This window comes from Artibeus jamaicensis, unplaced genomic scaffold, assembly GCF_021234435.1.
Source record: "Artibeus jamaicensis isolate MK-2021 breed Jamaican fruit bat unplaced genomic scaffold, CSHL_Jam_final contig_477, whole genome shotgun sequence".
In the NCBI taxonomy this organism is placed as follows: Eukaryota; Metazoa; Chordata; class Mammalia; order Chiroptera; family Phyllostomidae; genus Artibeus; species Artibeus jamaicensis.
The window spans coordinates 6,551,993-6,573,958 of NW_026521854.1; the positions used below are offsets into that span (position 1 = coordinate 6,551,993).

At 46.7% G+C, this 21,966-nt stretch overlaps 1 protein-coding gene and 1 pseudogene across 11 annotated transcripts in view; one reads left to right on the forward strand and one right to left on the reverse strand.

Moving 5' to 3' along the window:
- The window catches only part of SUGP2 (SURP and G-patch domain containing 2), a 43,721-nt gene extending 23,257 nt beyond the window's left edge, over positions 1–20,464 (forward strand). For 6 of the 11 annotated variants that reach the window (XM_037142120.2, XM_037142116.2, XM_037142119.2 and 3 more), the window contains 4 exons: positions 2,049–2,545; positions 4,496–4,557; positions 7,187–7,323; positions 8,248–11,114. In XM_037142120.2, the coding sequence (XP_036998015.2) occupies positions 2,049–2,545; positions 4,496–4,557; positions 7,187–7,323; positions 8,248–8,368 (817 nt within the window). In that variant the 3' untranslated portion in view covers positions 8,369–11,114. Of the gene's footprint in view, positions 1–2,048; positions 2,546–4,495; positions 4,558–7,186; positions 7,324–8,247; positions 11,115–16,294 lie in introns of those variants that run through there. The other 5 variants (XR_005082042.2, XR_005082043.2, XM_037142123.2 and 2 more) reach the window with 5 other exon arrangements.
- On the reverse strand, positions 12,002–14,830 carry LOC128627851 (NADH dehydrogenase [ubiquinone] 1 alpha subcomplex subunit 3-like; annotated as a pseudogene).
- Positions 20,465–21,966: the final 1,502 nt, after the last annotated feature.

The following is a 21,966-nucleotide window of genomic DNA, read 5'->3' on the forward strand; positions in this document are numbered from 1 at the left end:
AGAGTCACCATTGTGAGAGAGAAGCATCAATCAGTTGCCTTCTGTATGCTCCCTGACCGAGGATTGAATCCACAACATTTTGGTGCATGGGAAAACATCCATCCAACAGAACACCTAGTCAGGGCATATGGCTTGGTTTTTGCATTTAGATCCCCAATTTGTGTGGAGTTAATTTGGGAGCAAGGGGTTCAGCGTGGATCCAATTTAAATATTTTTCTTAAAACTTCCAGTTGTCCCAGCACCATTTGTTGACAAGATTTTCTTTTTCAAAATGGCTTGAGGGCCCTGGCTGGCATAGCTCAGTGAATTGAGCACGGGCCTGCGAACCAAAGGATTGAGGTTCAATTCCCAGCCAGGGCACATGCCTGGGTTGCAGGCCAGTTCCCAGCAGGGGACACACAAGAGGCAAGCATACATTGATATTTCTCTCCCTCTCTCCTTCCCTTCCCCTCTAAAGATAAATAAATAAAATCTTTTTTAAAAAATGGCTCGAGGGGCCCCCTTTATCAGATGCTGTGTTTCTGACTTCTTTTGGTTTGTCTGTCCATCTGTTCATGGACAAGTACCACACTTTTTTTTTAAGCGACAGTTGACATTCAACATTATATTATTAGTTTCAGGTATACAGCATAGTGGTTAGACATTTATACAGTTTATGAAGTGATCCCCCAGTAATTCTGGTACCTACCTGGCACCATACATAGTTATTACAATATTATTCACTATATTTTTTATGCTGTACTTTACATATCTGTGACTATTTTGCAACTACCAATTTGTACTTCTTTTTTTTTTCTCTTTTAAGATTTTTTTATTTTTTGAGTGAAGGGAAGGGAGAGAGAAAGTGAGTGAGAGAAACATCAATTGGTTGCCTCTTGTACACACCCCAACTGGGCACTGAACTCGCAACGCAGGCATGTGCCCTGACTGCAAATCAAACCAGTGACCTTTTTTGGTTTGTGGGATGACACCCAACCAACTACGCCACCCCAGTCAAGGCCCAATTTGTACTTCTTTTTTTTTTTTTTTTAAGATTTTATTTATTTATCTTTAGAGAGGAAGGGAAGGAGAGAAGGAGAGATATATCAGTGTATGGTTGCCTCTTGTGAGTCCCCCGCTGGGAACTGGCTCGCAACCCAGGCATGTGCCCTGACTGGGAATCGAACTGCGATCGTGTAGTTCGCAGGCCTGCGCTCAATCCCCTGAGCTACACCAGCCAGGGCCCAATTTGTACTTCTTAATCCCACTACACTGTTTTAACTGTACAGGTATCACACACCTTGTAATATCTGATGGGGCTTGTTCAGAGCTCTCCCAGATGTCGTCTGTATAAACTTTAGAATTATCTTGTCTAGATCCAGAAACAAATCATGCTTTTATTAGGACACTTTTTGACATTAATACATTAACTAAGGTGAGAACTAACATCTTTATGAGGTCAAGTTGTCCTGTCCAAGAACAAGGGTTGTCTTTCCTTTGGTTCAAATGTATTTTGTATCTTCGGGTTTGATTTGGTTTTTCACAATAGCCAAACTCCCAAGCTCTGACTATGTGTCTAGGTGGTCCTCAGACTCGGAGGCTAAGAGAGGCTTTATCACCAACATGTTTATGCAGCTTCTCTGCAGGATATGAGGCAGAAAGTTCAGTGGGTGATGCACTTCCTCCATCTTGTACCTGGCAGTGTGAAAGGGACCCTAGAGTCACACTGAAAGGTTCAGAGGGCCAGTAACGTCACTAAAAAGGATGAGTCAGGCCACGTTGGGTCTCCAGACTGAGTGTTGGAGCTTATTTCAGCACATTGCCTAGTTGTCCCTGCCTACCTTGTTTCTCTACTTCCCTCCCCTGAAAAGAAATTAGGCTTCACATTCTGGCTCCACAAATTTTGTATCATTGCAAAGCTGTACCATCAGCCATAGCTGGTAGAAAGATGTCAGGCTATTCCCTTCTTTGTCCCATCCCCAGCTTCTTGGGTCTGTTCAGACAGTTTGAGCAAATAAGAATGTTCAGAAGACCGTCTGATTAACCAGTGTATATCATTTTTATCCTAGGTTTCTACATGACCAAAACAGCTCAGCTTTCAAATTCTATCGAAAGAAGTTATTTGAACTGTGCCCATCGATTTGTTTTACATCATCTCCACTGAACCTGCACGCTGGTGAGAGTTCCTTAGAACCCATGGAAGAGGAAGAAGAGTTTGCAGATGAGCCTCCTCAGCAGGAGATTGAGCTGGAAAGCCTAGAGGTGATGCCTGAGGAGGAGGAGGAAGAGGAAGATGAGGAGGAGGAGGAGGGGGGCGAGGAGGCCCCCACTCCTGAAGGTTCTTCCAGGGCTATAGGAGAGGCTGCCAAGTCTGAGGGCTCTGAGGGCAGCCCCCCCACTGATGGTCTTCCAAGCGAGGCAGCCGAGGATGGCCCAGCTGGTACCTCTGCCCTATCACAGTCCTCTTCGGGGTCCTGCTTTCCTCGGAAGAGAGTCAGCAGCAAGTCATTGAAGGTTGGCATGATTCCAGCTCCCAAGAGGCTGTGTCTCATTCAAGAGCCCAAAGGTGAGTGCCATCATTAGCGCAGCACCCTGCTTAGTCTTCTGTTTAGCGCTTGAGGAAGAGTTAGCAGTACTTGGTTGTGGAAACAGGTGGAAATGTTACCTGCTTATTTTGGAGAATTTGCTAACCCTCAGCCACAAGGTAACAAGCTGGCCCCTGTTACCTTCCCACCTCTGATTCTACCTGCCAACCTGGACATTACCTCCCAAATCCTCTCAGCCCACTCAACATAGAGTTCTTTGGTCTTGTGTTTTTAACCTAAAACAGTCCTTGTGGTTTTGCACACCACTCCAAATGTTCATGTGAAACTCATGTTTCTAGTTGATCTAATGTTTGTACTCTAAAGAGATGCTGCCATGTAGACTGTGGTTTCTAGAGTCCCACATACCGCTTATGGTCTCCATTGCTCAGATTCCAGCAGGATAGCCCTGGCTATGGAGAGGATATGCCCAGGTCACCTCAGCCATTTCCTGCCCATGGCCTTAGGGTGCCTGGCCTTCTGAGCCAAGGAAGGCCTAGAGTAGTAACACTTGCCTAGTGACAGTGAAGTGGGAGGACATGAGATGGGACTGGTCTCATGCAGCCATTAGCGAGAGCCATGTGTTCTGTAGAAACCATCTCCTGCTCTCCTCTGTGGAGGGTTAAGGTACTGGAGGTACAATTTGCCTGCAATAAAATGCACCCCCTTCAAGTGGAGGTTTTGAGTTCTGGCAAATGTGTACAGGTATGAACTCACTGGTACAGTGGAGCTAGAGCCTGTCCCCAGAAAGAGGGTGTAGTTCCCTCCCCTATCTGGCCCTAGTAGCCACAGACTATTTTCTGGCCTTTTCTTTTATTATTATTATTTTTTAATGTATTAGTTAATTTTAGAGAGAGGGGAAGAAAAACATTGATTTGTTACGCCACTTGTTTATGCATTCATTGGTTGATTCTTGTATGCGCCCCAACTGGGGATCAAACCTGCAGTGGTGGTATATCTGGACAATGCTCTGACCAACTGAGCTACCTAGCCAGGGCTGGCCTTGCCTTTTTTAGGCTCAATAAATAGAATTGTATTGTGTGGCCTTTTGACAGGCTGGTCATGGCCCAGGCTACTACTCATACCTCGTACCCACCCAAGTGTCCACACAGCCAAGCCTCAGCCATGTGCTTTTTTTTTTTTTTTTAATTTTATTTAGTTATTTTTCAAGTACAGTTTTTTGTCTATTTTTCCCATCCCAGCCTCCCCCGCCCCTTGCTCCCCACCTCCCTCCCATTTCCACCCCCCCTTAGTTCTCGTCCCTGTGTCCTTCCTATTTGTTCCTCCAAATCCCTCCCCCTTTTTCCCCTTAACTTCCCTTCCTTCTCCCCTCTGGTCACTATCCCCTTGTTCTCTATTTCAGTGTCTTTGTTTTTTGGTTAGTGTGGAACTGATGCTGTGAGGTGGTGGTGGTGAACAGTGCCCCATCATTTGTCACTCATGTTGTTTGATGTTACTGCAGCTGTCACATTCACACCCAGCAGTATCAGTATAGTTTCCCACTAACAGAACAGTCCCATGATTTGTGTTTATAAACTTTGGCATAGCAATGGATCACTGTAACTGTTTTACTGAACTCTTATTGCAGATGGTGGTAGCATATCAGAATATATTCCTGTGGTCATGGAACATGATTCACATAACATATTTGATCCTTTATCATAAACATGGGCGTCTTATATTTAAGGATACTCTCCCATAGTAAGGAGCCCTTGGTTAAGCCCATATGTTCATCCTCTGGGCTCCATGGTCATGTGGTTCCCGGGAGGATGCTGGGCCAAGCAGCTGGCCTTGTGTAAGTCGTCGCCACCTTCTGTCAACAGAGGAGCTATTAGCCAAAATTGCAGCATTCTCATTTTCTCTCTCAGAAATCTGGGTAAAGCATATATACATATATAAGCACACACACAAACATATATGTTTTTGTCTTCCAGTTCACGAACCAGTTCGCATTGCCTACGACAGGCCTCGGGGTCGTCCCATGTCCAAAAAGAAGGTAAGCGTGACTTTTTGTGAATTCTCTTGTGACATAGTCAGCTAGAATGTGTCTGAGTCTGAAAGGATACTGTGGCTTGTGGTTAAGCTGTATTTATACTTCAGACTGGGTATAAATGTACAAAGCACAACTGTCTTTTCTTTCAGGCAACTTTTGAAAACTGTTTAGCTTAGTCCAAAGCAGAGGACAGTAGTCCATTTAAGAGATAGTTGACCCTGACTGTGTGGCACAGTTGGTTGGGCATCATCCTGCAGAGCAAAAGGTCTCCAGTTCAACTCCTGGTCAGGGCACATGCCTGGGTTGTAGGGTCAGTCCCTGGTAGGGGTGCACGTGGGAAGCAACCTATTGATGTTTTTTTCTCTCACATCAGTGTTTCTCTCCCTTTCTCCTTCCTTACCCTCTTGCTAAAAATAAATAAATAACATCTTTAAAACATTAAAAAAACAGTGGAATGCCTGGCTGGTATAGCTCAGTGGATTGAGTGCAGGCCTGCGAATCAGAGGATCACGGTTCAATTTTCAGTCAGGGCACATGCCTGGGTTGCAGGCCAGTTCCCAGCAGGGGACACACAAGAAGGCAACCATACATTGATATTTCTCTCCTTCCCTTCTTCTCTAAAGATAAATAAGTAAAATCTTAAAAAAAAACCAAAACAGTAGAATGGAGAGATGAAAAAGTAATGTCTCAGTCCTCAAGAGGTTCAGATTTAGTGGACTGTAATGTAATGTGGTTTAAAAAGCAGTTAAGCAGATTATGTGTGCTAATTAACTAGTTGGCACCTCCTATGCATCAGGCCCCATGTGCCTACCCTGAGGCACTAGTGAGCAGGGCTGAAATGTGTGTGACCAGGTTGTGGCAGGGGGTACTGTCGGTTCAGAGAAGCAGTTTGACAGGAAATAAGGAGGGATTAGGGTGCCATTTAAGCAAAAGGGCCTGGAAAAGGCCTCAGGGTGGTCATCAGTCAACAGAGAGCTCTTTGAGCCTGAGTGGAGTGAGGAGGGCAGGGAGGTGAGGAAGTAGAGGCAGCAGGACTCAGGTCCTTCTCTGGGAGAGCCAACTGGGGACCCATGGTGAGGTTTGAGCAGAAGACATATGGCCACTGGTTGTTGCGTTGAGAGCAGCCTATGGGGTGGGAGCCAGTCAGAGCTGGAAACAGGAGGGGTAAAGGTGGATCTAGTAGGACTCAGATGAATTGGACATGGAACAGTGAAAGCCAAGAGTGCAGCACAATCCCAGGGTTGTTGACCTGGGTAGTTAGGAGGATGGAGCCACCATTGGCTGAACTGGGGAGCCCCGGGGGCAGGGGGAGTGAATTCCAGGTGGCCAGGTGAAGTCATCTGGAACAATGGAGACATCACAGGTCCCTAGAAGTCAAGGAGGTGAGCAGGGAACGAGGAGGTCTCTGCTGGTGAGGAAAGCCCACGCGGTGGCCACTGATGAGTCAGACTCGTTTCGAGTGCACCAGTTTCATCAGCCAGATGAAGCATTATTCTGGCCCCAGGTATAGCAGGAGGAAGAGCGTTTATGAACCCAGAGCTCGTGGTCCTTCTGCTGCACTCAGATTTAAGCTGAGCCAACACCCAGGCACCCATCTGGTGGCCTGGGTTAAAGCAAAGCCTGGTTGTGGGTCAGCTTGGGTTCAGGCTCAGGCTGGCCACCTAATCTTACCATGTAACTCCTGAGCTTCCATGTGTACATCTGTTATATGAGGCAGTCACAACTACCCTGCAAGTAGGACATATCTTGAGGATTAAATGAAATGGATGTTATCCCTGTGTGCATTGTGTGTCCTGCAGATGCAGTCTTTCCTTGGGGGACTGCAGACGGGGAGGGAGACTTTCCTGCAGCTCTTCATGCACACCTCAGCACAAGGAGACTGGTCAGGGTGACTCTCAGGCTTAGATTTAATGCTACAAGATCTGTCCAGGCCGAGCTGACCCCTGTTCTTTCCGTTGCTCCCACCAAGAGCTTTCCTGAAGGGGGGCAGGTCTGCCATTTGGGAACCATGAGCCAGCCTTTGCCCTGCCTCCCCCACAATCCATTTACCTTAACTGTTCTTTTCTGGGTCTGGGAGGGCATGATAGGCACCCTTGTCATCTCAGTGGCAGATTCCATCTCCTCCATTCTCCAGTTCACTTTCCTGATGGTGGGGGCCCCATTAGGACTAGCAACTCCTGCCCATTGTTCCCTTGGCTTTCCCCTGGCCTTCAGCCTACACACATCTCTCCCATACTACTGTTTGTCCCTTCTTCCTGCACCAGCCATTGGCAAGCTTCTCCCTCCTTTGCGTCCCTCCTTAAATGCCCTGAAGATGGACTTTCATCTGCCAAAACCCCTTGCCTTCCAGCTTCTCCAAATTTGCTCAGTGACTCAGATACACACACACACACACACAAACACACACACACACACACACTGCTTCATACCTCAGGGCATACTTCCCTTCCTGTCACTGGACTCCCGGTGCCTCTCTTATTTTGTCCCTTCTAGGGTAAGAGCTGGGGAGGTGACCATGGCTTGATGATGAATGTCTGGGGAGTCAGGGAGCATCAGTGCTGGACCATGTTGGAGACCCTCACTCTGGGTACTGTTGTTGCAACCCACGTGCTGCATTCTGCTTTTTCCTCAGAAACCCAAGGACTTTGACTTTGCCCAGCAAAAGCTGACCGACAAGAACCTGGGGTTCCAGATGCTGCAGAAGATGGGCTGGAAGGAAGGCCATGGCCTGGGCTCCTGTGGAAAGGGCATCAGGGAGCCTGTTGGCATGTACGTAGCAGGCACTTAGGGCTGAGGGGTAGGGGGATGGTATCGTGCCTGTGCCTGAAAGAAGAGGCTTTCTTTGGTATTCTGATCCTAAATTGTTTCACCTGCAGGCTAATTCTTGGTTCCCTTCATGGTGAACATGGTTTAAAGTTAGCAGGGTTTTTAATTTGGTGTATGGGTGAGGCGGGTGGTGCAGTGTTTGTTTGTTTGTTTGTGTGTTTGTTTAGCGAAGGGCGTCTTCAGATGAGATGAGAAGCAGATGTTTTCATAGGCAGGTGTTCACCTGGCTCTTTGCTGTGCTTGTGCAGACTGTTTAAATGGCTTTTTGGCCCCTGGCATTTTGTCCACATTGTCATAAAAGCTGAGTGGTGATTCTGGATAGTTACAACAAGAAGCACTTTTCCTTTTCTGGGAATCTATATGCAACCCTTATAGCACAGGTGGCAAATACAAGGCCTACAGGCCAAATCCAGCCCTCCATCTTATTTTATCCAGCCCAGCACTTTGTTTCTATCTGGTAGCAGCACTGAGCTCCTTGCCTCTAGTTAAGGAGTAGTTTACATTTATACAGTCCTAAAATTACATTCAGCCCTTTGAAGGCAACTTGGAGGCTGATGTGGCCCCTGGTGAAAATGAGTTTGACACCCTTGCCTTACAGGGTGATCTGTCCCAGAATTGGTTAGACCCATTAACATCCTACAGGTATTTCATTTACAACTGAGTCTATGGGGGGGTCTTCCTGCTATAACGGGGCTTCTGAGCACCTGCACAGGTGAGTGCCCTTGTTCCCTGTTACTAATCAGCCATCACTGTGGTGTGTTCTGCATACTCTGTCCACTCTAACTGTTCAAGCCATTTTCAGCCATTTACTGCACTGGTGGTCAGGTCAGGGTGCTGGTGTGGCTGACTCTCCGTTTTGCTCCCTAGGGGAACGGCCTCGGAAGGGGAGGGGTTGGGTGCCGACGGGCAGGAGCACAAGGAAGACACGTTTGAAGTCTTCCGTCAGAGGATGATGCAGATGTACAGACACAAACGGGCCAACAAATAGGTATGTGCAGGGGCTGGCACATTGGGCATCCTGCCTAAGCTGGCATTTTGATACACAGCTATGGTTCCTCCAGAAAAGTCAGTGTTCCCCATGCCCCCAAACCAGGCATCAAAATACCACACACACACACAAAAAAATCAAATTATTTGAGGGAAACAAAAGAAGTCTTTGGATGCAGATATTGTCCCCCCTCTCAACTTCCAGGTTTGGCTAAAGGATGTGGGCCTTAGTGCCACATCACCTACACCAAACACAGCTGCATGTGGCCTGCTTATGGTTCCTCTGTGCAGGGCTCCCAGACTGCTGCAGGAGTGGTCTCGTGTCCCCCAAGTGTAAGGGCAACCTGGAAGCTGGTCACAGAGAGTGGTTGCTCTGTTTCCCTCTTTGAGGTTCTTCAGATCCTTTTCCCTCTGAAGGGTCTTGGCCTTATGAATAGCTTCATCTTTCTCTTCTCTTTTGCCCCTCCCTACCCATAATTTCCAACTCAGTTTTGAACAAAATCATTCTCTCCTTGAATAGATGAAAACCATTGGTGAGAAAGATAAGCCTTGAAGCAGCAATCACTCTAAAAACGCCACCTCTGTCCCGGATCCATCCTGGAGTCAGAGCCCAAGTCAGTTCGGTGTGTACGTGAAAAACAAATGTCTGCAGTTTCTGGTGCAGAGGTTCTGCTGTCTTTTCTTTTTCTTAAAGAAAAAAGAATGCACCATTTCCAGTCTGCTTTTACCTTTCCTGTTATTCCAAATGCTTTGGGTAGCAAGTCCCCTCCAAATCTTTCCTGGTTCCCTTAGAAGTGCTGCTGCCCTGGCAGCACCAGCACCTTTAGTGCACAGGAACCAGTTCCTCCTGTTGGCTTTCCCATCCAGGGCACGTTGCTCTCCAGAAGTGCTCTGTTAGCAGACTTGATGCTGAAATGATTACTGATTGTGTCTTCTCTTTGCTTCTAGAATTTAAACAGGATATAATCTGTACTCTGACTGCAGAAGCTGTCAGTGGGAGCACTGAACAAGTGGAAATACTTCATTCTGAGAATATTATTTATGGAGTCTCATTTCTTAAATGCATCCCAAGAGGCTTAACAGAATTTAGCAACAGTATAATATATCTGTATTCAGTGGGGAGTGATCACTGATGAAATGTTCCCTGAATTTATATTTCTCTTTAGAATCCACAAAGAAAGCTACAGTTTGATTTTTCTTTTTAAACCACATATGGAGTCTCCTTCAAGGCATAGGGATAAACTCTTCAAGACTCTTTATTTTTTGCCCATGTGGCAGTAGAGAGAATTGTTTTGTTAGGGCCCTTTCACAGAATAGAAAGGAACCTCTTAGGGTGGGCTCCGCAGCTGTTTGCTATTTCAAGACCTGTGATTGCCCCCGGCCCCCCCCCCCGTTATAGCTTCTCCTAGCACTTTTCAACTACGTGTTAAATTCTCAGGCTGTGGGAATTTCGACCCTTCTTCCTAAAACAGCAGTGTTGAAGCTTTAAATATGTTAAAATGTGGACAACTTGGTCATACTGATACTACAAACTTGAGGAACACAGCAGTGAGTTACCTTGCTGGTTGCTTTTATTGGCTGTTAAGAAATCCTTGCTTTCTCAGAGCACAGATCCAGCTGTAGTGCTGCCCCTCTGGTCTGTCTTGTCTGTTTGTCCTGCTATTCACTGTAGCATCTCACCTGCCCGGTGCCATCTCTCTTCATGTCACGTGTAGCCCCCAGATATCTCTGCCTGCTTCTGATCATTTCTATTGCTTTGGCATCTGGCAGATCTTTATGGCCATGGCAACGCTGTCAGTCTTTCAGCAAGGTGAACTAGCCTGCAAGGGTGCTGTGTTGGGGAGACCCATACCTGTGGAAGTCCATCTTCTGCTCTCTCTTTCCTAATCCTTCCATCAGCCTCCCATGTTGGCTGTGGTTTGGACCACAAGATGGAACTCTGAGAATAGGGCCTTGGTTGCCTGCAGCCTTTCACAAAGTACCTTTTGGCCTGAGTGAGATATGCACTCCCCAGCACATTTTCTCTTTCTCTTTTAGCATAGCTCTGACCATTATGTTCACTCTATCCTAGTGTGCTTATTCTTGGCTTTCTCTGCTTTTATTCACAAATAAAATGCTTTAGGAATTCCTGGGATGTGAGCCCTATCCCCATAGCCTCCTGCCACTCCTCCTTCTAGGGACATCCCGCTTTGAGCTGTCACTGTTTGTGAGACTTTAGTGAATATTAAAGGAAACACCTACTTCTTGAGCCTGTTTAGTCCTCTGAGCACTCATGTGACATTTCTATGGAGTCAACAATTGAGGCGTTGCGGGTGCCAGGGTGGAGCATAGTGGCGTGTCCTGTGCCAGCTGCCGGCCGGGGACGAGTGCATGCTGGCCCTCTGTGCCACCTTGCTGTCTCAGCAAAGGCTGCTCACTCTGCCGGGATCTTGCAAGTGTGTGTGTGGGTGTGTGGCCTTATCAAAGTCACAGCATCTTTTCTGTCATTCTAGTTCCAGGGTCTCTCCCGTGAGGACGACAGGCATCCGGAAAGTGCTAACTCGCCACTTTGGGTGCTTATTGTCTCTGGCTTGTTTCCATCACTGGAAATCAGATAGAGAATTTTAGTGTTTTTGGTCCTTGGTAAAACCTAGAAGACATTTGTGATGTTACAAAATGGAAGTTCTTTGTTTTTCTTTTTTTTTTTTAATCTAAGAAGTTGTGAATGTTAATCATTTAGCAGTTGCAATAAATGTAGAGGAACCCAATCTTCCATGGTCTCTGTTGATGTATTTATAAAATCGGAACAGTTAGAGACACATGGTAGATGTAGTGCCTACATGGAAACAGATCATAAGCTCCCTACCTCAGGGGACTTCCTGTGCCTGCCAGTGGGAACCTGGTCAGTCACCAGGAAAACCCAGGTATGGAGAGCAGGTAGCCAGCCATTGGGGCCCAGCACAGGGGGTGGGCAGGCTGTCTTCTGAGGGAGAAGTAGTGCTAGGAGAAGAAACCTGCCTTTGAGAGGATGTCATGATGTGGGAACCCTACCTTAGCTGCCTATGACTGCCTATGTGCCCCCTCAAGGCCTTATCTGCTCCCAGGGTTGAGGTCGTATCTGTCAGAGATAGACCAAGCTGCCCCTGGGCTTTATCCTGACCTAGAAGCCAACCTGTTGGTGTCTTCAAAGCTCCCTGATGCTCCTATCTGCTGTCAGCTTGTGTCTGATTCCTCTACCAGCTGCCCCTGGCCCTTAGGGTTGGAGGAGAGAGAGCAAAGAGCGCAGCAGGTAGATGAGCTCAGCACGTGTGGACCTGCAGGGGCCTCCGCCTGATGGTGTGACAGGCAGGAGCCAGGCTGCGAGCATACCCAGGGCAGCAGGGAACCTGGGAAGAGTTGGGGTAGGGTCTGTCAGCAGATTAGAGGGAGACAGATGAGACAGGGCTCCTTAGGAAGCTGATGTAGGACCCTGAGCTTCCCTTTTCCCCATTGTGTGCTGGAGGAATCTCGGGAGTGGTGGAAGGATTTCTTCCAGCCCAGAAGGTAAAATTTCCTCTGCTACCTTATAATTTAGGGCTAATTGGGACCTAAATATGCCATTCCTCCTCCTGGAAGCCTTTTGGATATCCCAGGCCCCTGCGAGAGGGAGAGGATACTACTGGAAGGGTCTAATCTTCAGTTTTACTTTGAGGCTTTTTTGGTTTGTGGGGGGCCACAGAGGAAGGGAACCTATCAGCCTCTCAGTGAAGGTGCTCAGTTTCTTCAGCTACTCCTGGTTTGGACCCTGGGAATGGCTGGGCATATTCCCATAATCTCGGACTAGGACTGGGTAGTTGTAGGGTGTGACCTGGTTAATCATGGCAGCATGCTCAGTGTAGGGGCTGCAGGAGGGCAGAATTACACCAAGGCCCCTGATGGTGAAGGACGTAACCTGCACCAGCTCCTTGGCCCAAGCGTCCTTGAGGAAGGTACCGAGTCTTGATCTCAAGTGGTGGTAGCCTCTGGTCTTTAGTTTAAAAGGAGGCTTTTGTTTTACATGTGTGTGCACATGTACATGCACATGTGCAATACATGCATGCATAATATGTGCAAACATGCATGGTCAAGCAATGTGAGTATATTTTCTTAGTAAAAGATAAACAAAACCACAGATAATATGCAGAATGAAGCACAGAGGTTTTCCCTCCTTCCCACTATCACATAAAATAAAATTAAAATTATCACACCAATAAAATTAAACATAAAATTAAGTCTTTTAAATAACAAGACACACCTTGGATACTGTCTAGAAACTCTTTTCCTCACACAACTGGAGGTCCCAGCAACTTTTCCATGTGAGTAAACGTTCTAGTGCCGTTTGTGAATAAGCAACACTGGCCGAAATCCAACAGTGCAAACCTGTCTTCTGAGGAAAAATTCCCAACCTGCAGGCACATACTACTCTCCCTGTTGGGTTTTTTCACTTAAAAATTTACCCCCCAAAATTTAAGTATGTTTTGCAACAGACAGTTCTTTGTCTCACAAATCCCACCTGCAGCCATCAGGGTTGTTCTCAAGGATTGGTTCCTACACCCTACGACACTCTTCTTTGTGGATAAAGCCCTAGAAATGGCACTTCTGGGACCAAGGGCCCTCCACAGTGTATCTGTGCAATCTAACTCTCAGTTGGGGTTGGGGGTGGTAGTGACCCTACCAACATTCCTGTTTCCCCAACAGCGGCTGCCTCACTAGGACATGGTGGGGATCACTCTGCTGCAAACCACAGTCTCAACCCCTCCAGACCATGTCCCTGAGCTGTACTTGGACACAGCCCAGCTGCCACCCCTCTGCTTCCTCCACATCTCCCCTCTCAGCCTCACCCTGACCACCCCAAACCTTGAGTGTCGTGGGTGATGGAGTTCCCAGAAGAAGCTGTGGGCTTGGGCAGGAGTTCCTGGCCCTCCAGGCCTTGATTTTCCCCTCTATCTAATGACCGTTGATGCCAACTTATGGGGTGATAACCATGAGGGCTGAAGATACCCTCCCTGTGGCCATGGGATTGTGGGACTCTAAGCCTCGATTTCTTTGTGAAATGGGGTGGTGGGCTGGCAGGGTTAAATACGGTAACCCAGGACTGGTCTTAGAGAGTTTAGAGGACTAATCTTGTTATTGGTTTTTCCATATCTCCCCCTGCTGGGCCTCAGTTTTCCTACCTGTGAAGCAGACCTTATGTGTGAGGATCTCTGAGCTCTGTTACAGTGTACCCTACCCCACCCTTCCTCTATCAGCTCAAAGATGGGGCAGCAGCCCCAAATTGCCCCAGCCTTTGACAGAGGAAGGGGCCAAGACCAAGTGTCTCGCCAGAAGGGTGATACATGGTAGAATTCCACATGGTTCAGAGATTGGAGGATGATCAGTGCTGGGGCTGAAGCTGAATTCCCACACAGCTACCAGTCTGCCAGCTGTTCTCTTCTACTGTATAGATGGTGAAACTGAGGCCCAGAAAGAGGAGGAGCCATTCCTAGACTGCACAATGAGTTCTTCAAAGCTCTCTTTCTCCTGACTGGTGTAGCTCAGTGAATTGAGCACTGGCCTGTGAACCAAAGGCTCGCTACTTTGATTCCCAGTCAGGGCACATGCCTGGGTTGCTGGCCAGGTCCCCAATAGTAGGCACGCAAGAGGCAACCACACACTGAAAATCTTTAAAAAGGAAAAAGAATTGCAGCTCTGTGATGAATCTGGCACCATTCACTTCCCTCAGACTCCAGGAGGAGGACCTCATGAGCTGAGCCTTCCTTTGTTTTCTCCAGAGATTTCTCAGGTTGTGTTGGGAGCAGTCTCATAGTTCCTGGAATTTATGGCCCAGAAGTAAGGTATCACTTGGAGATTTTAGCATTTACACTTTGATGACTTGTTTTTGCCCAAAGGTATCTCAAAGCAAAGCAGAATTTGAGGGTTCGAATCCTTAGTGTTTATGTGTCCTCACTGTGCTCCGTGACCTAGAGCAAGTGATCTACCTCTGTGAACCTCAGTTTCCTCATTTGTAAAATGGGAGAGTAGTAGTATCTACTGCCATGGTTTTGAGAAACAGTACCAGCACTCCACGAAGCTCACAGATGTTAGCTGTCCCATTTCCACTATTCTCTGTCACTGGGGAACTCTCACTGAGGTTTCCTGTCAGCTCAATTGTCCTCCAAAAAATACTTTCCAAGTTCTTACCTGAACCCCATGATGTGTGACGGAAGGGCCACTGTGGGTGACCTTGCAAATTTGCCTCACTTTCAAAGCTTCAGTTTCCTCATTTGTAGAATATGGATGTTCTTTCTGTCCAAAGCATCAGCTGAGAAGTGTATGTGAATGGGATTCAGAGGAAAGCAGAGAACCAATAAATACCCAAGTAGAGGCATCCCCTCACTGACAAGAACCCAGAGATATGTCACAATTGCTAACACCCAGTGCTGGCCTGTGTCGGAAGGACAGCACCTACCTCCTTACTGGCCTCCATGAGGATCACCCCAACCTTTTTGTTTCTTACTGATATAAAATTCACATCACATAGCCCTGGCTGGTGTGGCTCAGTGGATTGAGTAGCAGTCTGCCAACCAGGGGATCACCAGTTCGATTTCCAGTCAGGGCACATGCCTGGGTTGCAGGCCAGGTCCCCAGTAGAGGGTGCGTAAGAGGCAAGCGCACATGGATGTTTCTCTCCCTCTTTTTCTCCCTCCCTTCCCCTCTGTCTATAAATAAATAAATAAATAAATACGATCCTTTAAAAAAATTCACATAAAATTCACCATTTTAAAGTGAACAATTCACTGGCATTTAGCACACTCATAGTGTTGTACAACCAGTACCTCTATCTAGTCCAGAACATTCCATCACCCTGAAATAAGACCACACCCCCATAAGCAGTCACCCTCCATCCTTCCTCCCCAGACCCTGACAATCACTAATCTGTTTCCTGTCTCTATGGATTTGCCTGTTCTGGACATTTCATATAAATGGGATCAGACATGTGGTCTTTTGTATCTGGCTTCTTTTACTCAGCAAGATGTTTCAAGGTTCACCCACATTGTAGCCTGTGTCAGTGTTTCAGTCCTTTTTTATAGCTGAATAATATTCCATGGTGTAGATGAATCATGTTTTGTTCATTCATTCATCTGTTGATGGGCATTTGAGTTGATTTTACCTTTTGGTAATTGTGGATAGAGCTGCTCCGAATATCAGTGTACAAGTTTTTATTTTCACCCTGTTTTAAATTCTCTGGGCTCTATACTAGGAGTGGAATTACTGGATAATGTGGTAACTACGTTTAACCTTTCGAGGAATCACCAAGCCATTTTCTATCGGGATTGCACCAGACACTAGCCTTTCTGCTGACCTAGCTGGGCTGGTGCCTTTAAACACTGGTACCCCTCTGTTCCCTGGGGCAAACTACTGGGGTCTCCTCAGGGTGTGAGTTTTGATGTCCACAGATATCAGGAGCCTTGCCATGCTGGCAAATGCTGGGGACAAAGCAAATAGAGGTAAGGAAGGAACAATTCAAGGGGGCTTTGGGTGTGAAATATAATGGAGCTCTGGATAAAGGAGTTCAATCTTAGGAAGAGGATAAAGACCAAAGTGGGATGTGATTTTTGTAGAAATATTGTAAAACGTAGACGGATGCCGACATACAGGGACACTCAGCTGTATTTGAGCACAGAGAAGGCCGGTCTACTCCAAAATGTCTGCCCTGGGAAAGAGGGGGCTGGATGCTAGGCCCTCCCCCAGCCATGTGCCTCATTACACAGAAAGGGTTTGCCTGTGCAGTTTTAAAAGGAAATTCATTGAAAATTATTCAGAGGAAGTAAAAATGAGAAAGCGCATGTTAGCAGCAATTGTCAGTTTTTATTTGAGGCAACTGTGGTCTTAGGGGGAAAAAAGCACCAGATTTGAATAGAGACCATCTCTTCCCATTGCTTCCTCCCAGGCCCCAGTTTGCAGGCTGCCATGAGTCCCTCCAGCATCTCCCTGACAGTCTCTCAGTAGCTTCTGTCCATCTATCAGTTGGTTCACTCATTCATTCACTGGATGACCTCCCTGAGAGGGGAGAGGGTCAGCCCTGTACACACAAGATGCTGTTCCCAGGAGAAGGAACAGACCTTCAGGTGAGCAGAGCCAGGACCCACAGCCAAGCCTTCATCCTTGAACTATACACATCTCAGCTGCTTTTGACCAAGACATTCACCCTTCAGACGCATCCTGCTTGAAATCATCATCAATCAGGCCTGAAGAGGACTCCTGAGGCCCCTGCTGAGTCCTAGTCCTGCTCTCTCCCCTTCTCTCTGTGAAATGGATCATGGGTAAGGAACATCTTGCACTCAGCAAACAGTCAAAGGCCACACTGGGTTTACAAAAAGCAATATTCACATTAAGAGTGAAAAAGAAGGGACTTCTCTGAGTGACAATGGGGTCCACATTGGGAGAGTCCCAGGGGTCAGGACTCAGTTGCAATGGTACAGTGGGTACCAGGCATTTGGGAACAGCTCAGGGCACAGCATAGGCAGAGCACATGGCTGCAGGCCCAGCGCAGGGAGGCCAGCTTCGAAAGGCTGCATTCATCTTCCCAGGAAAGGCATGATTCTCTTTCCCTTCAGCCCTCCCTACCCGACGCCCCCTCCTCCGCCCCAGTTTCTTGTTTACCCATTCAGGGTCATGATTTATTTTCAGATGAGAACATCGCCCTCCTCACTCTCTGTAGCAACCCATACTCTGGCCACACTGGGAGAAGGGAGGCCAGAATGAACCCAGCCTAACTGAGAGAAGCCAGGTCTCTGGGGAAGGTTCTCAGTCAGGTCTGGCTTTTGACCTTCTATTCATCCTCATGGACATCAATTAGGAGTGCAGGTGGCTGGAATTTTCCGATTTCTCCATACTCCTGATGAACAAGGAGACTGATGTGCTGTTACAGCACTGTCTGTGGTGGACATGAACAGTGTCATTTGAGAGTTGGCCTGGGTGAGCCAGGCATGGTTCAGAGTGGGTTATGAAGTGTCTAAAAACAAACACTCCTTCAGATCATGCAGACTAATGAGGATGCATTCATTTTCATTTTAAAAAAATTATTATTTATCTTAAGAGAGAGGGAAGGAAAGGGAGAAAGGGAGAGAAACATCAATGTGTGATTGCCTCTCATGTGGCCCCCAACAGGGGACCTGGCCTGCAACCCCAACTGATAGGCACATGACCCAACTGGGAATTGAACCGACAACCCTTTGGTTCTCAGGCTGGCACTCAATCTGCTGAGCCACACCAGCCAGGGCCATTTTCATTTTTAAAACTGTTTATTGTTTATTAGATTTTATGAAGTTGAGTTGACTGTCAGCTCCCACCTTCAATTTGCCAAACTCCTATTCATCCTTCAAAATCCAACACACACACTCCCTCCTTCATTCACACATTCACACAAATGCTACTCTTTCCACTCTCTGTACTGTAAGTGAGAGAGGAATCTGCCGGTACCATGGTCATCTGTTTATAACTCTTTCCCCCTCTAGACTCTGCTCTTGCACGCAGCTCAGTGCCTGGTACACAGTGGGTACTCAGTACATGTGTAGGTCTGGAGAGCATTTTTAAAAACAGCTTTATTAAGCTATAACTCACATACCATTCATTATACCTAAAGTACAAAGTTTAATGTTCTTTTAAGAGATTTACAGTTATATGCAATTATCACCACAGTTCATTTTAAACACTTTAATCACCCCCCAAAATAAACCCATTTTCCATTAGCAATCACTTCCACTTCCCCTCTCCCCACCCCTGGCAACCACTAACCTTCTTTCTGTCTCTATGGATTTTCTTGTTCTGGACCTTTCATATAGATGGAATCACACACCATGTTGGCTTTTATTTAGCATCATGTTTTCGAGGGTCATCCATGTTGTAGCATGCATCAGTGCTTCATTCCTTTTATGGATGAATAATATTCCATTGTGTGGATGGACCACATTTTGTTTGTCCTTCATCCATTGATGGGTACTTGGGTTGTTTCCACCTTTTGGTGATTATGAATTGTGCTGATTGTGCTGCCCTGAACACACATGTTCAATGTTTATGTGGATGTATGTTTCACTTCCCCTGGATACATACTGAAGACTGTCAGTAAATATTTAGTGAGTTTTTTTTACAATTTTTAAAAAGATTTTATTTATTTATTTTTAGAGAGAGGAAGGGAGGGAAAAAGAGAGAGAGAAACAGCGATGTGTGAGAGATTCATCAATCCATTGCCTCTTACATACCCCCAACTGGGGACCTGGCCTGCAACCCAGGCATGTGCCCTGAATGGGAATTGAACCGGCAACCTTTCAGTTTCCAGACCAGCACTCGATTGACTGAGCCGTATCAGCCAGGGCTAATGGTTATTTTGAACCCTGTTTAATAGTCACCTGGATTAGGTAGACCAGAGGTCCACTGCCACAGGCTTTCAAATCAGAAATGTAGGTTGGAGTCTGCCCCCAATGACATCTGTGAAGGAGGCCACCAAGGCCCTAGTTTACTCTGATTTCCTCCATGGGACTGAAGGTTCCACAAGGAGATAAAGCCCTTTTATTGTCAGCTTCTGTAGTCACTTTCTCTCACTTGGGTCTCTCCAAAGTGAAATTTTTGTCCATCAGGCCAGCTGGTCCACCTCTCAGGCTTTTCGAGTCAAAGGATGGTACTGTCCATGGGGCCAGCAACACTCAGGTCTGTGACCTGAATCAGGCCATAGGGGTTTGGGGTGGCTAATCTTGCAGGTCCCTGCCCTGGGTTAATTTTGGTCAAGGGTGGCAGGGTAGGTCAGCACCTTGGAGCGGTCTCTGCCCAGAACTGTGAAACCTGAGGAATCCAAAGTGTTTCTGGCCTGTGCATGTCTTGGACAGTGTCTGAGGCTGAGAGTTTGGCCTGGGTCCCACTGAGAAAGACCAAGGTAAGTGGCTGAGGTTCTGCGGCTGGATACTCTCCGTTTGTCCAGGAAAATCTTGTCTCTGACAAGCAAGCCCTGCCTGCCACCATGCTGGGCATCTAAGTGCCTGTAGCAGTCCAGGCTCTCCAGAGAAATAGAATTAACAGGATATACTGCATATATGTACATTATATACAGTGTAAGAGACTTGTTTTACAGAATCGACTCGTGATTGTGGGGTAGTAAGTCTGAAATTTATGTTCAGCACACTGGAACTCAGGGAGGGTTTCTATGTTGCAGTCTTGAGGAGAGTTTCTTTTTTCCCAAGAAACCTGTTTTTGCTCTTAAGGCCTTCAACTGATTAGGTGAAGCCCACCCAGGGCATCAAGAATAACTTCCTTTCCTTAAGGTCAACTTATTGGAGATGTTAACCACATCTAAAAAGCAACATCTAGAACAGCATTTGGCCAAAGAACTGGGCACCATTGCCTGACCAAGTTGACACTAAATTTTAACCATGAGTATGCTTCCCTGTCCGCACCCCTACAAACCCACTTGCTAAAATGCCAAATCCTCTGAGAATTTTCCGTGGCACGCCCACTACAAAGGAGAGAACACAGAGACATGTTGACTGGCAGCATCTGGGCAGAGGGAGCCAGAAGGGGAGCGAGCTGGGCAGGCATGAGGGGTACCTATGGGAGGACAGTGGAGTTGTCAACAAGTGCAAGAGCTCCAAGGACAGCCAAAGAATTTGACTTTGCTACAAGGGGATAGGAAGCGATAGTAGGTGTTGGAGTAGGAGAGGAGTATGGTTAGGTACACCAACCACTGCAAGACTTGTCATTGGCTGTTATGGCTCTGTCAGCAGCTCCAGGTGAAGGGCAGTGGAAATCAGAGCCCAGTCCAGTCCAGAAATAGCAGGGTCCAAGCTAACAGTTGTTCCACAATCTTCACAGAGGTTGCCCCCACTTGACAAAAATAGTATTTGTTGTTTTCCATTATTTTCAACATGTGGTCTTAATCCTCAGCATTGCAGGTCTTTTTACCCTTTTCATTAAAGTTTTCATTTTGAAATAATTCTATATTTGCATGAAATTGTAAAAAATAAGAGAATTGAAAGCATATATTCATACAAAAACGTGTACATAAATACAAAATAGTCAAAAGTGGAAATAATCCATAGTTCTACCAACTGATAAATGAATGAATAAAATATGAAATATTAATACAATGGAGTATTATTCTTCTACAAAAAGGAGTGAAAAGTGATGCAGACTACAACATGGATGAAACTTAAAAACAATGCCAAGTGAAAGAAGCCAGACGTAAAAGGCCATATATATGGTTCCACTTACATGAAATGCCTAGAATAGGCAAATCAGTAGAGACAGAAAGTACATCAGTAACTGACACAAGGCAGAGAGAGAGGAGAATAAGAAGTGATTGCTAATTGGCACCGAGTTTCTTTTGGGGGGTAATGAAGATATTCCAGAGGTAGTAGTAGTGATGGTTGTACAACTTGGTGAATGTACTAAATACTCACTGCACTGAACACTTCCACCAGGGAGAATATCCTGCATGAATATAGTACATTATCATAACTGGAAAATTGACATCGATATAATTGATGGGTCTTATTTAGATTTCTTCAGTTTTACATACATTCATGTATGTGCCTCATAGAATTTTAAAGAAATAATAATAATGGCAGTAGCTGTTTGAGTGCCAGCTACACAATAGGCTTACTCACAAGAGCTCTGGGAGGTGGGGACCATCTTCCAAAAGAGGCTCAGAGTAAGAAAGGCTTCACCCAAGATTGAATTTTTGTGGATGGCATGAAGTAGAGACCACTTGTTTTGTTCCACAGGGAATCTGGTAGCTCCAGAACGACTTCTAGAAAAGCCTATCCAGGTCCAGGCTCATACAGGTAACCAGGGGTGGGGCGGAGATTCCAATCCAGAAACGGCTGACTCTACCCAAAAGAGTCACCACATCCCTATGGGCCTGAGCCGAGCCAGCTCTGCCCTGTCAGCACAATGCAGTGACTTCTGAGAGAGTTTGTCAAAGGAAGCAGGGCAGGGAGGCGCAGGCAAGCTTTAACTTGCTTCCTTTCCACAGGACCATGAAATGTCCCACTCAGCCTCTGCCTACCCTGACACCACCTTTTCTTATTTTTTCCTCCTTTTCCTGCCTTCTTCTGGGGGAAAGGTGGACATCGGGCCATGTGTGTGTTTCCTGTACACGTTTATGCCAAAGAAGTTCAAGGTCATGGGAGTTGTGAACTTGAGGCCCCCAGTCTACCCTCAGACCTGTCCAGGGCCTCCCAAGTCTCCCCAAATCATGGAGAAGCTCTGTCAAACATCTAGACCTCCAGGAGCCTCCTACACTCCTCTCCTTCAGCCTCCAGAACATCCTCCAACCCTTGACCAGCTTCTCATGATCATGGCCCTCACTCAGTCAGGCCATTTCTCCCCCAGAGGCTGCCCCAGCTCATCTTTGGTCTCCCTGAAACCACAGTCCCTGCAGACCATTCTCTGGACAGCAGCCACAGGAAGCTTTCCAGAACCTATAAACCACACCAAGCTACTCCCTAGCTCAAAACTTTCCTATGATTCCCAGCACCCTAGAGTAGAACCTACCCTTGGCGATCCCTGGCCTCCTCACCATCCTTCTCCCTCACACTCACCCTGCCCCAGCTTCGGCATCCTCCTTGCTGT